Here is a 17,293-nt window from a genome sequence, read left to right as displayed (position 1 = left end):
TTGTTGCTTCTCCCTTGCTGCTTTTAATATTTTTTCTTTGTATTTAATTTTTGATAGTTTGATTAATATGTGTCTCTGTGTGTTTCTCTTTGGGTTTATCCTGTATGGGATTCTCTGTGCTTCCTGAACTTGATTGACTGTTTCCTTTCCCATGTTACAGAAGTTTTTGACTATAATCTCTTCAAATATTTTTTCAGACCTTTACTTTTTCTCTTCTCCTTCTGGGACCCCCATAATTCGAATCTTGGTGCGTGTAATGTTGTCCCAGAGGTCTCTGAGACTGTCCTCAATTCTTTTCATTCTCTTTTCTTTATTCTGGTCCCCAGCAGTTATTTCCCCCATTTTATCTTCCAGAACACTTATTCGTTTTTCTGCCATTGATTCCTTCTAGAGTTGTTTTTCTTGTTTTTTTGTGTTTTTTGTTTGCGGTACACGGGCCTCTCACTGTTGTGGCCTCTCCTCTTGAGGAGCACAGGCTCCGGATGCACAGGCTCAGTGGCCATGGCTCATGGGCCCAGCCACTCTGCGGCACGTGGGATCTTCCTGGACCGGGGCACGAACCCGTGTCCCCTGCATCGGCAGGCGGACTCTCAACCACTGCACCACCAGGGAAGCCCTAGAGTATTTTTAATTTCAGTTATTGTGTTGTTCATCATCGTTTGTTTGCTCTTTAGTTCTTCTAGATCCTTGTTAAACATTTCTTGTATTTTCTCCATTCTGTTTCCGAGATTTTGGATCATCTTTACTGTCATTACTCTGAATTCTTTTTCAGGGGTTGCCTATTTCACCTTGATTTATTTGGTCTTATAGGTTTTTACCTTGCTCTTTCGTCTGTAACATTTTTTTGTCATTTCAATTTTTTTTTTCTTTTATGGCTAGGGCTGTATTCATGTTTTACGGGTTGTTTTGCCTGAGGGGTCCAGCACTGGTGTTTGCAGGCAGTTGGGTAGAGCGGGTCTTGGTGCCTAGATGAGGACCTCCAGGAGGCCTCACCCCGATTAATATTCCCTGGGGTCTGAGGTTCTCTGTTAGTCCAGCAGTTTGCACACGGTGCTCCCACCACAGGAGCTCAGGCCCAACCTCCGGCCCAGTCCCTGGGGGTTCTTCCTGTCCCCTCAGGGGACTGGTACATGGTAGGTGCCCTAGTTGTACCAAAACGCGAATTCCACATCCTTCTAGTCTACCATCTTGACTCCCTCTCTTCTCTTCAAAGTATTTTCATATCTCTCTTTGGTCATATAAAGTATAAGACCAGTTTGTTTCTTACCTGACTCATTATGAGATTACGTGTGTCTTCTTAGGTCACCAAACGTGATGAAGACTCTTCTTTGATGCAGTTGAAAGAAGAATTTAGAACCTATGAAGCTCTGCGGCGAGAACATGACTCCCAGATAGTGCAGATTGCTATGGAAGCAGGCTTACGAATTGCACCAGACCAGTGGTCCTCTTTGCTTTATGGGGACCAGTCTCACAAATCTCATATGCAGTCCATTATTGACAAGGTAGACCCTTTTTTGTTCCTTACTTGGACTAATCATGGAGTTTTGGTAATTCATTTATTTAACAAGTGTATATTTAAGTGAATCCTGTATGTCAGGCTCGTATAAATTATATTCTCTGTAGCTGAGTGTCATGTCATAACTAGTCACATCACAATAGCAGTTTGTTCATGTAAAGGTTTTTTAAATTGAGGTATAATTGACATTGTTCATATAAGATTTGATTTAATTAGTTTTATTTATTTATTTTTTTTCCGGTATGCGGTCCTCTCACTGTTGTGGCCTCTCCTGTTGCGGAGCGCAGGCTCCGGATGCGCAGGCTCAGTGGCCATGGTTCACGGGCCCAGCCGCTCCACGACATGTGAGATCTTCCCAGACCGGGGCACAAACCTGTGTCCCCTGCGTCGGCAGGCAGATTCTCAACCACTGCGCCACCAGGGAAGCCCTGATTTAATTAGTTTTAATGCTTTATCCAGTGCTGTCTCACATTCCTTTGACAGTCTCCTATCTCTATTTTTTCATTGCCTTTCTTCCTTCTTTTATTGTTTTCTGAGTTTTGATCACTGTCTTAGTTGAATTCATTTTCTAAAACGGCTTTATTGTCTTCCTGGAACAGGCATTTAATGGCCTGGAAGATGTATACATTGAGGTTTCTTGTGATTCTTAGCCAGAAAAATTTCACATTATAAGTTACCAACCATTCTATATTTGATCACATTTTCAGTAAACTTATTTCTACTTTGTTGTTTGTTATGATGAAAAGATGACTTGAGTACACATGAATTTTAGGTCAGGCCCCACTATTTCTGACTCTAAGAGTTATATTTAATTCTTTTAAAACTATAGAATAGTACTTAAACTGGTTTTGTTGCAGTTCAACATGAAATATGTGAAAGTGCTGTATAAAAATCTTAAAAGTGCCATGTAAATATATTAAGTTCAATAATTTTTAAAAATTTTTACTATTTACCTTAATTTTTACTATTTTATCTTAAATCCTTATAACCATAGAGATGATTATACATTAGAATCCACCTTACATTTAATTTAAAGAAATAATGTTGGGACTTCCCTGGTGGCACAGTGGTCGGGAGTCCACCTGCCAATGCAGGGGACACAGGTTTGGTCTCTGGTCCGGGAAGATCCCACATGCCGCGGAGCGGCTGGGCCCGTGTGCCACAACTGCTGGAGCCTGCTCACCTGGAACCTGTGCTGCACAATGGGGGAGGCCACCACAGTGAGAAGCCCGCACACCACGGTGAAGAGTATCCCTCACTCGCTGCAACCAGAGAGGGCCCGTGCGCAGCTGCGAAGACGCGGCGCAGCCAAAAAGAAATACATTAAATAAATAAATTTTTTAAAAAAAGAAATAATGTTAGTATGTAAGAGTAGCCTAAATAAAATAAAATTTAACACTTACTGAGAGCTTAGTGTGTGTCTCGTGGTTTTATTTTATTTTTTGATTTTAGTGCATTAATAGTTTACTCAGAATATTTTAGTTTAGTTTAGTTTATGTTAGTTTAACTTTCGTTCAGTTCAGTTTTTGGCCGCACCACGTGGCTTGTAGAATCTTAGTTCCCTGACCAGGGATTGAATCCTGGTCACAGCAGTGAAAGTGCCAAGTCCTATCCACTGGACTGCCAGGGAGAGCTTCCTATCTGTTGGTTTTAAATAATTCATTTAATCTTCTCAACAGCCCTGTATTATGCCTTTTATACAGAGACAGAGGAAGATTAAATACATTTCTCCAGGATCACGTAGGTAATAAGTGACAAAGCTGGATTTGAACTTGGACATTCTGACTCTAGAATCCCTGCTCTTAACTAATAAACCTCTTTCCAGACTATTCTTCCCCCACACCCCACCCGTTTTTGTTTTTTTTTTTCCTATTCCTAAAGGTAGAATTATTGATGTCAAAGGAGAATTAGGAAATGTTTTATAACTGCATGGTGTGTAACTGTCAGTATAATGTGTATTATTTGTTCTGTCCTATAGATACTTTTATCAAAACTTCACCTGCAACTCCTAGGCCTGAAATTATGCAGTGGACTGATTATAACCTTAATCATGATCTTTTAAAGGAGTGGCTTTCTACCTCTGAAGAGATACTTGACTTGCTTTTATGAAAATTCTACAAGGAGGTTAAATTAACCTTCTTGTCTGAACTGGACTATATAACTAGATGTATATCCTGCAATAATTTTCTCACACCATGAGCAGTAATTTGAATTTAATATCCTAAACCTTCTTACAACAATCTGGTAAATGAAGTTAGCAGTGTGACATCTTATTATTGTATAGAGCAATAGAACTTCGTGTGATAATGAAAATGTTCTGTATACATGCATTGTCCAGTACGGTGATCACGAGCCACGCTTGGCTATTAAACACTTGATGTGTAACTTGTGTAACTGATGAACTAAAATTTATTTTACATACTTAAAATTTTAATAGCCATATGTTGCTAATGGCTACTGTATTGGACAGTGCAAGTGGAGAATTTATTAAAAGTGATAAGAAAAGCAATAACTCTAGTAAGTTAATAGACAAAGAAACATGAAATAACAGTTCACAAACAGTATGTATACCTAACTGATGGGCTAGAATTCGGCGCCAATAATAAATACATTTAAAGCAGTGACATGCCAAATATTGCCTGTTAAACTATAAAGAAACATATACTCTCATTCATTGCTGATGGTTTGTAAAATGCATTACAGGTCTTTTGAGAAACAGTTTGTCAGTGAAGCCTCAAAATATTCATGTACTTTACCAAACCTACTGTTTCCAGGAATTTATTTTAAGGGAATAATCCAAACTTTCAAAAAGGTTATGAATGCAAAGGTGTTAATTGCTAAATTATTTACAAAGGATAAAATAAAGGGATGGTTAAAGAAGTTAAGATATATCTGCTCAGAACACTGTTACATGACCATTAAAATTGTGGTCATGTCAGGACAGATACTGTCTTCAGCTATTAAGTAGCATTTGATCTCTTTTAAAAAAAAGTTAGTGAAACATTTTTGTTAAGTCTCAGTGGTAGTTACATGAGTATTATTATATTAGACAGTTACTTTTAAGTATTTCATAATAAAAATGGTTAGGTATTTTAAAAATACCTTTGTTATAATAGTAATGGTACGCAAGTCCATAAGTTTATAAATAGCTGATTATAAGTATATGAAAAACATGCAAAGATGAAAAAAATTGAATAAAGACATACCAGCATTTTAATGATTAGTTGTGTTATTCCATGTTTTTTAAAATGTATGCTTTTTAAAAATTTACCTTTTAGAATGATCTTTGGGGGAGAAAAAGTTCCACATGTATATATGTATATATATATATATTTTTTTTTTTTAAGTGAAAATGAGTTTATTTAGAGAGATACACATTCCATAGGCAGAATGCAGTCAGCCTCAGAAGTGAGAGCAGCCCTTATCTATACTAATAAACTACATAGAGAGCTAAATGTTTCCAAGTAAGAACCCTTAGTTAGTATCACATAACCAGTTTTTTTACTTTACAGGTCATATGTATTGACCAGCTTAGGGGAGTTAGTGCAAGTATGTGTGTCATTAAGCCTTAGGAAAATACACAACCTGATAGCTTCCAAGAATCCCAAACCAATATAGGATTTTTTGAACTGGAATAAACTTCTCAAATTATTTAGTCCATACAACAGATGGAGTTCAGATAGAGTCTGTAAAGGTTATATCTGATGTCATAATCTTTGGTCCATAACAGAACTTGAATTCAAACACAGTTTGAGTACAGTCTCATTGTTCGTGCTGTTGTATAGCATTATCTCTAGACTGTATTTCCAAATTTCAATTATTTGGAAAGACCCCAAGAGCCAAACTAACACAGTACTGTAAGAACTGGAGATGTAAAGAGTGTTTCCAAACTGAGGAGATGAGAAAGATCTCACATTTGAGGAATGTGATGGCAGAAGGAAAAGAGAGTATACAATATACCAACCTGTGGATGCAGAGAAGTGCAGGGTTTGTTCAAGTAACAAGTGATCCAGTCTGGCCAGAGCATGGGATGTGTGGGAGGATAAAAATTAAATATAATTAATTGCAAAAATGGTTGTGATATTGTAAATAATCTTTATTTTAAAAGGATTATCTGATCTTTGGGGGAAGTTAATATTTATCTTTTTTTAAGTTGCAGACCCCAGCCTCTTTTGCACAAAGTGTTCAGGAACTAACAATTGCTCTCCAGAGGACGGGAGATCCAGCAAACTTGAATCGACTAAGACCCCATTTGGAGCTATTAGCAAATATTGACCCTAGTCCAGGTAAGCCCAGGGGAAATTAACGGACTATCCTATGTGTCCTTAGTGCTGTTCAGTGAGTCTTTTAATTATCTTTCGTTACATTTCTCTAGAATTTCCCGGTGTAGTAATTCCAAATCTTTTCTATAGTATTTAAGTTTCTGGCCCCAATCTTGTCTGTCTCTTTATAACTTCAACTAATATTTATTTAATACTTTTTACTGTGCTGCTCACTTTACCAGCAAAATAGGTTCCCTCTGGGATCCTTTATGTTTCCTCCCTCTCTCATCACAAATTGTGCTCTATTTTTACCATTTTCATCTCTTTTGACAAAACTCAAGTTTTCTCATTTTTTCTGTATCATATGTCCTTAGTTGCATTTTTTTGGTCCCAACTTTACTTTCTCTACGATAATCTTGTTCAATCACATATCCTCCCTTGTGTGTCTACTTTGTCCAGCCATTTCCTGTTCCTTCTCCTTGACCTGAAAGTCACCCAACCTTCATTATTCACTTAATACTTACATCTAGGGTGTGTTAGCTTATATCCTATTGCTGTCCCTGTGTTTATTCCTACTACTGAACTAAAATTCTTAATATTCACTAGTAATTTCCTAGTTTCTAATTCCAAAGATTTCTTCTCAGTCCTTAAATAACTTGATTTGTCTTCAGCATTTGATAATGTTGTTGACCACTTCCTTGATATAGAAACTCTCCTGATACCTTATCTTTCTGTAGTCTTATGATTCTCTTCTGGCCTGTCTGAATGCTGGTTCTGTCATATTTTGACCACTCTTTCCTCTTCTGCCTCCTAAGGAGTAGGCCGGTTGTGTTCTTGGAATTTTGTTTTTTCTGCACTCTTCTGTTGATGATGATGGTCATTCATTCTCAGCATCAGGTATTATTCCTTTATAGATAATAGACTCCCAGATATCTCTATCGCTATTATCTCTTCATCATTCCAGACCTACTTTCCAAAATGCTTTCTGAGATTCTGTATCCTCTCCTCTACTCAGTGTGTTTCAAAACAAACTCATCTTCCCTTGATACCTGCTCTTCCTCCTGTCTTCCTTTTCTCTGTAAATGACCTCATTCTCTGAGGTATGTAAGCTTAAAGCTTGAGTCTTTTGTCTTACTTCATATTTTTTCCTTTCACTTGCTCTACATACCATTTCAGACAACAGGTTTTTTTTGTTTTTTTTTTTTAAGCTGCATTTGGTTTTCGTTGCTGCGTATGGGCTTTCTCTAGTTGTAGCAAGTGGGAGCTACTCTTCGTTGCGGTGTGTGGGCTTCTCATTGCGGTGGCTTCTGTTGTTGCAGAGCACGGGCTCTAGGCACACGGGCTTTAGTAACTGTGGCACGTGGGCTCAGTAGTGGTGGCACACAGGCCCTAGAGTGCAGGCTCAGTAGTTGTGGTTCACGGGCTTAGTTGCTCCGTAGCATGTGGAATCTTCCCGGACCAGGGCTCAAACCTGTGTCCCCTGCATTGGCAGGTGGACAGGGAAGCCGGAGACAACAGGATTTATCTGTTCTTTCACAATATCCCTCTATCCCATGCCTGTTAATACTGCCTCAGTTGAGGGCCACATTCCTTTTCCTGAGACTAAATGCCTTTCATTTTTCTCTACTCTTTTAATTCTTCCTTCTAGTCTAATTACTGCTGCAAAATGAATCACATCTCAGATCTTAATTTTACACTCATAAACTTTTAGTGACACCCCTTTGCTTATAGAATAAGGTTTGGAACTCTTGACCATGACATTCAGAGTAGTAAATTTATTACCAAAATCGCTTAATCAAACCAGGTAAGATCTTTTTTTATGTTTTTATTTTATTACTTTTAAAAAATTATTTATTTTTTTTGGCCGTGTCACACAGCATATGGGATCTTAGTTCCCCAACCAGGGGTCAAACCCAGGCCCAGGGCAGTGGAAGGGCAGAGTCTTAACCACTGGACTGCCAGGGAATTTCCCTAAGATCTATTTTCAGAACACAATGATTTTTTTTCCCCCACTTCTGTGCTTTGATCATTCTGAGCAATCAAAAGAGCACTTCACAAGCTCACTACCTCATCAACACTGATCTATCTACCTATTTCTGTGCCAGTATATTCTACTCTCCTTGTGTAATAGTGGATAAACCATGTAACAGTGGATAAACTAGCTAAGGCCACCATCTCTCCTCATGTACCAATATCATCTTGTCAAATATATCCTTCCAGTATCATCTGTTTCTTATGTCATCAGTTTTCTTTCTCTACTAGAGTAGCTCTGTCAACATACAAACATTTTATTGTTCCTCTCATCAAAACCCACTTTTTTTTTTTTTTAATTTATGTATTATTTTTGGCTGTGTTGGATCTTCATTGCTGTGTGTGGGCTTTCTCTAGTTGCAGCAAGCGGGGCTTCTCTTGTTGCGGAGCACGGGGTCTAGGCGTGCAGGCTTCAGTAGTTGTGGCATACGTGCTCAGTAGTTGTGGCACACAGGCTTAGTTGCTCCGCGGCATGTGGGATCTTCCCGGACCAGGGCTTGAACCCGTGTGCCCTGCATTGGCAGGCGAATTCTTAACCACTGCACCACCAGGGAAGCCCAAAACCCACTTTTGACACCATTTGTCATCTACCTACAATTCCAATTCTCTCCTTTTTATAGCACTCTCTTGAATGCAGTCCAATCAGGCATTTGTCTCTACCACTCAATCAAAATTGCTTTTGTCAAAGTCACAAGTGACTTCCATGCAGCTAATTCCAAATGTCAATTCTTGGTTCTCTTTGTGTTTGACCTGTTAGCAACATTTAACATTGTTGTTTACTCTCTACTCCTTGTACCACTCTTTTAACTTCCAGGCCACCACACTGTCCTAGTTTTCTTCTTACTTTATTGAACCCTCCTTCTCAGCCTCTTTTACTGATTTCTTCTCATCTCCATAGCCTCTAAACTTTTTTTTGTTTTTTCCCATAGCGTCTCACCTTTTTTCCCCCATAGCCTCTAACCCTTGAAGTGCTTCCAGAATTTAATCCTTGTGTCTCTTTTCTATTTATACTCATTCCCCAGGTAATCTTGTGTAGTGTCTTCAGAGTCTCATGGCTTTAAATATTATTTATATGACTCACACATTTACTGTATTTTGTCAATTCTGAAGCTCACATTTTTTTTTCAGATTTTAGCATTTCCGAAACTGGGCTGCATTTGTATAATCAATGACAGGTGATAATTAGCAATCTTTTCCATTTTGGTAGCACATAAAATAATGGTATGTGTTACAGTTCATGGTGTTTTAGAATCTGTGTAACATAGTGCATACAGCCTAGACCTTCTTGCTGAATTCTTTTGTATATCCACCTGCCTGCTCAATATGCAGTAGTTCTACTTGAATATCTAATAAGAATTTCAAAAGTGGTCTGTCCAAAAGTGAGTTCTATCCCCTGTCCCCCGCCCACCCACCATTCCTGTTAGTGGCAACTCCATCCTTCCATTTCCTCAGTCCAAACACCTTGGAGATACCATCAACTTGTCTTTCTCTCATAAGGTACATCTGATCTATCAGTATATCGTGTAGGCCTTACCTTTATAATCCATTAGGAATCCATCTACTTATCACCTTCACTGCTACCCCCCTCATCCCTCTTCATAGATTATGGAATAGCCTTCTGTTGTCTGTCTGGTTCTAGCATAGGAGCCAGAGTGATCCTATTACCCCTCTGCTCAAAAACTCTCCAGTGCTTTCCACCACTCAGTAAAAGCCAGTCTTTTCTATGACCTACCAGGCCTCATATGATCTGGTCTTCCTGTACCTCTCTCCAACTTCTTTTACTCTTTTCCCACCTTATTCATTCCAGATTTCACCTCTGTGAACATGTCAGGCATACTCCCATATTAGGGCCTTTGCACTTATTCTTTCTTTTTCCTAGAATGTTTTTCTCCTCATATATCCTAATATATCTACAAGGCACACTCAAACCCTACTTTCAGGTCTTTAATCAAATGTAACCTTCTCAAGGAGGCCTTTTCAGGCTACCCTGTCTAAAATTTTACACATACCTGTCCCACTCCCTTTCCTTGCTCTATTTATTCAACTCAGTATCTAAATACTTTGTATTCTGGTTGTTTATCTTATTGATTATCTGGCTTTTCTCCTTGAATAGAATAGAGATTTTTGTTTTGATTGCTACTGCTTCCCTCCCAACTAGAATAATACCTGGAACTTAGTAGGTGTTCATTAAAATACTTTGTTGTATGACTGATCTCTTTACTTTCTCTGCATCTTTATCCTTTTTTCCTGTTGAAATTCTACCTGTGTTTCAAAGTCTAGTTCAAATGGCCATCACCCAGAAGTTTTTTAGTGTTCCAACTGGAAGTCATTTCTACATATGTGTTCTCGCTTCATTTTATATTTCTTTTAGAGAACATTTCATATTTAGCCTTACAGTTAATTTTTCCTTTATAAAGTCACAGTACTTACTAAACAGAGTGTGTATAGCATAGCTGCTTTATATAATAGCTCTTCTACAAAATTTTTTAAGCATTCTGTTTAGCAATGCTTGCTTTACAAAGGATTTCAAAATAGACATTACAAATTGGCTGACTGTAGGCAGTCCACAGTCAAGTTTGTTTGATCCACAAAGTGTTGGTCTGCACTATACTCTAAATTTTGTAGGTGCAAACACTCAAAAACTAGAAATTTTTACATAAAAATCGCAAATTTCAGTTTTCCCTAGGAAACAGTGGTGTATCTGCCAGTGTCAGCCTTGCATCTTCACATAACAACAGTCAGCTAAAGTTGAATAGTAACAATAATCTTAGATGTGAGACATACTCTTTAATACAATCCCTGTCACTCTTTATTGCTATTTCCAACACTAAGGGTCTGATGACGGTTGCCATTTATTATCTGTCATATTTAATTCCTTTATGTTACCTTCACTGTCCCTGAAGTTATTTTAGATTGTAACCCCTGCTTTAAAAGGATATATTTATTCATTTAAGATGATGTTTAGGTGAATAAGCTATTTCATGAATAGCTGTATGAAGCTTAACTTGATTTCACTGAAGTGCTGACACTCCTTTACTAATTTAATATTGGGCAGAACATTGAATAACATAGTCTGAAAATTTTTTTAATTTGTTGTGTAGATGCTCCTCCTCCTACTTGGGAACAGCTAGAAAATGGGCTGGTTGCTGTGCGTACAGTGGTACACGGGTTGGTTGATTATATCCAGAATCACAGCAAAAAAGGAGCAGATCAACAGCAGGTAAGGGAGATGTTTGAAACTTAGAAGTAAGCCACTGTGTCTATCCTTACAGATAAAAACAACTAAAATAAAAACCTATTTTTAACTCCCTATTCCATTAGACATCATGAAGAATGTAACAAAAATTATAAGATTTATAGTTTAAAATGGTTAGCAGCCAGTTTATTGGATTAGCTTAGTAATTTTATCTGACAACATTGAAATTAAATAATCCTTGTTGGTCTAATGTGCTGGAGTCAGTTTTCACATTGGATATAGCAGCATTTGATTCTTGCTAAAGGTTATTCCATTTATATAAAATTATTCTCTTCGGTTACTATTGCATTTCAGTTTGACAGTAGATATCACTTTTTACTGCTAATGCTGTATCTCTCCAGTACTGTTCACATATTTTGTAAATGCTTTTTCTGTATTAGCATTCAGATATTTTTCATTCATAATGTCTGTTATGAGAGTGGGCCAAATTTTCCTCAAGTATTTTTAGATGAAATATATGGCAGTAAAATATAATAGCCTGTGTTATGGCTAGAGTTTTTAATTTTACTCCCAATAATTTCATTTTGCCCTCAGAATTTATGTTAGGTTCAGTACATGTTTTATTTTGTAGTAGTAAGCTTGAGAAATTAAAACTTCATTATTAATTTATCTGGCTCAGTAAATATTAACAATAGACTCTTCACTATTCCTTTTTTCTTTAAAAGTAAGAAATATTAAAAGTGTCCTAGTAGAATAATATGGATATGCTTTTCCCAATCTAAGCACAGATCAGGGCTTTATTTTATGATTAAGAAATTTAGAAAATTAAAAACTTACTTTTAACTCCCCGTTCTGTTAGACATCATGAAGAATGCTACAAAAATAATATTAACTTTTAAGTTCTGCCTCTTGTAGATTTGTAGTGTGTTATAAGGAAACATAATTGTGAGTATAGCTATATTGAACATTGTCCACAACAAATATTAGGAGGCAGTTTAAATATTTGAAAGTCCTAATCTCCAGTGGTTTGCTTGTCCACTATAAAACGCTGGAAAGAAGATCATAGAGCTCTCATGAGATTGAATCAAGAATTTATGTGATGTTACATGTTTGATAGTTAATATCAGCATATCAGAAAAATCAGGACTACTTTTTTTTTTAAGTAATTTATTTTGCACACTTTCTAGGACTTTTGTCTGGGCAGTCTAGATAAGTGTATGAGTTAGTCTGAATTATTCATCTAGATTATTAAGATCCTAAAATGGCAATGCAAGATTTACATTTTTTTTAATGGCTAATGTTTTACTTTTGGTCGTAGCCTCCACAGCATAGCAAATACAAAACATACATGTGTCGAGACATGAAACAGAGAGGAGGATGCCCTCGTGGGGCCAGCTGTACATTTGCACACTCACAGGAGGAACTGGAAAAGTAAGTGTGAAAGTCATCAGACTCAACCTTCCAGTAATTCGTTAAGAGAATAATATAGAATTATTAAGTAGAATAATTTGCTGCCATTGAGAAATATGAAAAGATGTAGTTGCATTCCCTTTGATGGATAGGAAGTGTTTAGAAAGTAATACAGAATTTTAAAAAAGAAAAGCAAAGCAGTTTCTTCACCTTTCATTACATTGTGCCTACAAGTAGGAAGCTACTTGTGGTTAACTGCATCTAAAAGTGAGTCATTTTCACTGTCCCCCCCACCCCCCCAATTAAAAGTCTAAGAATTTTCATCAACTTTAACTGATTGATTTTAACTAATTGAATAATGCATTTCCAATGGAAAAATTTGCCCTTTGCTCTATTCAAGAAATTATTTATTGCCTGGCTCATTTTCACAGATTATTTCAAATTTCAAGGACCAGATAATTTCAATGATGTTAAATTGCCAGCACATAGTAGAAAGAAAGGAAAAGCTTCTTAATTGTTTTATAAAACCAGTATAATGCTGACAGTAAATTTAACAAAGCACAATTAAAGAAAACTACAAATTGATCTCACACATTAATATTTTTAAAATCCCAAATATTAAAACTTAGAATTCAGTAATACATTAAAATAGACACCATTACTAAGTGCAAAGGTAGCATAATATAATTACTCTGGGTTAGAGAAGAATGGGTATGATAACCACGTGATCATATCCAAAGATGCCAAAAGGCATTTGAATAATATCTGATGTCCGTGATAGATCAAGATCCCTTAGTAGAACAAAAACATCATAGTTGTTTTCCCAACATGATAATTATATCTCAAATCAAAAGCCAGCATGATGGCATGATGCTTAATTGGTATTAGTTTATTAGATTCAGTCTTGTTACAGACAAGAGTAAGGGAAAATTTTCTGCTAGTAAAAAATGTTATTTAACATTCTGCAAGTTGAAGCCAACGTATGTAAACAAGAGAATAAAATAGCCAAAATCATTAAATGGGAAAACTCAAGAGAAATACTAGAAACAAAAGAAACAACAATTTAGTAAGGTAGCAAATAAAAAAATTAGTTTACAAAAATGAAGTGCTCTCATATAAACTAGAAAGGGAAACATAACCAGTTAAAAAGGTGACATTAAAATCCCTTTTGTGTTAACAAGAAAAAAAAAAAGATAAACACCAAGTAATAAACTAATAAGAAATATCCAGGATCTATTGAATTGAATTAGTAAACTACATAGGAACATAAGAGAAGAGTTGAATAAATGAAGCATACTGTGTTCTTGGATAAGACTTGGCATTATAAAGGTTTTATTTCCTCTTAAACAGTAAGTTCAGTGAAATCCCAGTTAGAATCTTAACGTGATGATTTTGGGAACCTAACAAAATCATTCATTTGGAAGAAAAAATATGCCAATAGCTAGGAAAATTTTGGGAAAAAAAGGTCTTCAACAGGGACTAGACTAATAACTATTAACCTGTTTTATGAGCTAAAGTAAGTATAAAGACTGTGGTATTAGCATAGGAATAGATAGACCAATGAAATACAATAGAAAATCTAGAAAGAGTTCCAGATACATATAGGAACTCAGCATATGTGCAAAAGGTGGCATTTCACATCAATAACAAAAAAACATGATGATGAAACAACTCTATCCATTTGAAAAATAGGGCTGGATTATTACCTTTACACCAAAACAAATTATAAATTTATCAGAGATTTAAATATTTAAGAAGGAAATTATAGAGTACTTAGAAATTTTTGTTGTTATATAATCTTACAGTAGGAAGGATTTTTATTTTTATTTTTATTTTTTTTTGTGTGGTACGTGGGCCTCTCACTGTTGTGGCCTCTCCCATTGCGGAGCACAAGCTCCGGACGCACAGGCTCAGCGGCCATGGCTCACGGGCCCAGCCGCTCCACGGCACGTGGGATCTTCCCGGCCCGGGGCACGAACCCATGTCCCCTGCATCGGCAGGCGGACTCACAACCAGTGCACCGCCGGGGAAGCCCGTTAGTAGGAAGGATTTTTTAAGATTGACACCTAGCATCTATAAAGGAGAAGATCAATAACTTTGATTATGTGAAAATTAAAAACTAAGATAATGGCCCAAACACCACAAACTTAAAAAAAAAAAAAAAAAAAGTGGGGAAATGACATAGAAAAGGCTGGTATCCGTAACATAAAATGAGCTCCTACAAATCTGTAAGAAAGAGAAGAACCAGTAGATAATCTGGATCATGTAAATAAGCAATTCACAGAAAAAACACTATTGGCCAGCAAACATGTGAAACTATGTTCAATATCATGAATTGTTAAAGAAATGTAAAGTAAAATAAAACTTGACATATTTGAACTGTCAAATTGTCAAAGACTGAGGCTAGCCAGTGTTTAATGAGATATTGAAAAAAGCCTTTTCTTGTTAATTGGTAGTAGTTATAATAGCTTTGGAGCATTATAAGAATTTCTAACGTGCATACATTAGACTTAATAATTCTGCTTTTGGTTATTCACACAAGTGCAAAGTACATGTACATAATTTTCTGTTATTGCATTGTTTTAATAGCAAAAAATTGGGGACAACCTAAAATGTACTGACATAAAGAAATATTTAAGATTATGAAGTAGAGGAAAATATTTACTATGCAGCCATATATGACCCTATTTCTGTAATTTATAATCTTACAAATGTTAGAATATTAAGCCAGTGTATGGAGTGGAAAAATCTGTATTATATACCAAGCTGTTAACAGTGGTTACCCCTGATGGGTGGTCCGCCCCCTACCCCAAAGTGTGTGTGTGTGTGTGTGTGTGTGTACACATACACAAGTTTTCAAGTTGATAGCTAAAGTCAGTGTTTCAAGAGAATTTCTAGAAAATGATGTGCTTGGAATCCTTTCCTTTTGTATCCGTTTCTTTTTTTTTTTTTTTTTTTTTTTGCGGTATGTGGACCTCTCACTGTTGTGGCCTCTCCCGTTGCGGAGCACAGGCTCCGGACGCGCAGGCTCAGCGGTCATGGCTCACAGGCCTAGCCGCTCTGCGGCATGTGGGATCTTCCCGGACCGGGGCACGACCCCGTGTCCCCTGCATCGGCAGGCTGACTCTCAACCACTGTGCCACCAGGGAAGCCCTACCCATTTCTTAAATACATTTTAGTTCTTGATTTTTGCTTTTGCTTTTACAGTTTTGGTTTTTGGTGTGTGCCTTTGCTTTTTATATAGGTTTCGTAAAATGAACAAACGCCTGGTTCCCAGAAGACCCCTGAGTGCCTCTTTGGGTCAACTTAATGAGGTGGGCCTGCCTTCAACAGCTATGCTTCCAGATGAAGGTGCAGTGGATCTGCCTAGCAGAAAAACCCCTGCTCTGCCAAATGGGATTGTATCAGCAGGGAATACAGTAACACAGCTGATTCCACGAGGGACAGACCCCAGCTACGATTCTAGTCTGAAACCAGGAAAGATAGATCACCTGAGCAGTAGTGCCCCTGGATCCCCTCCTGACCTGTACGTTGTTTTTCCTAACTTTTATTTAAAGTTTCTTTATAGACATAAAGTAGAAGGAAGAAAGAATAATCAATGCTTTGTTTGGGGGGCTTATTTTGTTGTTTTTTATTTCTATTTCCTGTGCCAGTGATTTTTGAGAAACAATTAGTGTAGGTGACATAAGATCAAAGTTTGTAGAAGAAATGGCTATTGGAAGAAACCATTTTCCCAAATTGTGGCAATTTTTTTTTACATTTAACGATTTGTGTACATTAGAAGTATTTTCAAGACCTTAAACTTGACTTGCAGAATCTTGCTCCCATAGGCTAGAATCTGTCCCTAAGAGTATTTCTGCCTTGCCTGTTAATCCACATCCTGTACCTCCAAGAGGGCCAACAGACCTGCCCCCTATGCCTGTCACCAAATCACTTCAGATGGTACCACGAGGTTCTCAGTTATATCCAGCACAACAGGCAGATGTTTATTACCAGGATCCTCGAGGAGCTGCTCCACCATTTGAACCAGCACCTTATCAGCAGGGTAATGATCTTTCATTTATGTCACTCACTTTCCTTAGAAGTTATGAGAATGATTTCAAGAGTGATCATATTTTCAGTAATCTCAAAATAAATAAATGCTTTTTTTAGTACTTGGAAAAAACTGAGGTTATATGATCAACTAAATAGTATGAAATAAATGAAGTAGCAAAGCTATGAAAAGTAATTCGCCCTAACTACTAAAAGCAGTTGTATATTAAGTATGTTTACATATTTATAGAAGTAAGTCATCCAAGTAGGCAATGGAAATTTGCTGAGGCCATGTATATTTTCCTGACCAAAATTTTCTTCGAGTACAAAAAAAGAATTTAATATTACAGTGGATATAAATTAAACACACAGTACATTTTTTTGCTTTCAGTTGTCACCTAATATTTTTTCTAGGCCCTGTAATATATATGAAAAAATGCAAATAGATACTTTTAGAGAGTTTATAGTATAGAATCAGTATTAGTAAAGAATAGAAAACTATATGTGTGAGAGTATATATATCTATATATGTGTTTAAAATGAAGTGTTCAGTTGTGGTAGTTAATATTAGTGTGGTAGAAATTAACTGCAAGACTCAAGGAAGATCATTGAGAACTTGAGGAATCAAAAGACTTTGTGGAAGGATGCCCTAAGTAGAGGTATTGGGAATAGAAAGGAAAATTTACAAATGGATTGTAAAGATGAGAGTCTAGAGTCAAGGAGGAGTAAGGAGACTTGTTAATCCAGGTGTGACTGTTGAGGTCTGGGTTAGTGTGATGGGAAAAAAGAAAGTATTTGAGAAAATAGACAAATGTGGAAAAATTAGCCAGTTTTAATGATAATATT

At 36.8% G+C, this 17,293-nt stretch overlaps 1 protein-coding gene across 3 annotated transcripts in view; it reads left to right on the top strand.

Annotated features, from left to right (window-relative positions):
* RC3H1 (ring finger and CCCH-type domains 1) overlaps nt 1-17,293 on the top strand; it is a 97,804-nt gene that overhangs the window by 56,468 nt on the left and 24,043 nt on the right. For 2 of the 3 annotated variants that reach the window (XM_028488588.2, XM_024133620.3), the window contains exons 6-11: nt 1,302-1,502; nt 5,670-5,802; nt 10,911-11,029; nt 12,324-12,436; nt 15,660-15,941; nt 16,246-16,460. In XM_028488588.2, coding sequence (XP_028344389.1) covers nt 1,302-1,502; nt 5,670-5,802; nt 10,911-11,029; nt 12,324-12,436; nt 15,660-15,941; nt 16,246-16,460 — 1,063 coding nt within the window. The remainder of the gene's footprint in view (nt 1-1,301; nt 1,503-5,669; nt 5,803-10,910; nt 11,030-12,323; nt 12,437-15,659; nt 15,942-16,245; nt 16,461-17,293) is intronic. The other variant, XM_024133621.3, reaches the window with a different exon arrangement.

Source organism: Physeter macrocephalus, chromosome 4 (assembly GCF_002837175.3).
Source record: "Physeter macrocephalus isolate SW-GA chromosome 4, ASM283717v5, whole genome shotgun sequence".
Taxonomy (NCBI): Eukaryota; Metazoa; Chordata; class Mammalia; order Artiodactyla; family Physeteridae; genus Physeter; species Physeter macrocephalus.
Note: the sequence above shows the minus strand (reverse complement) of the source record. Positions and strands in the feature narration are given on the sequence as shown.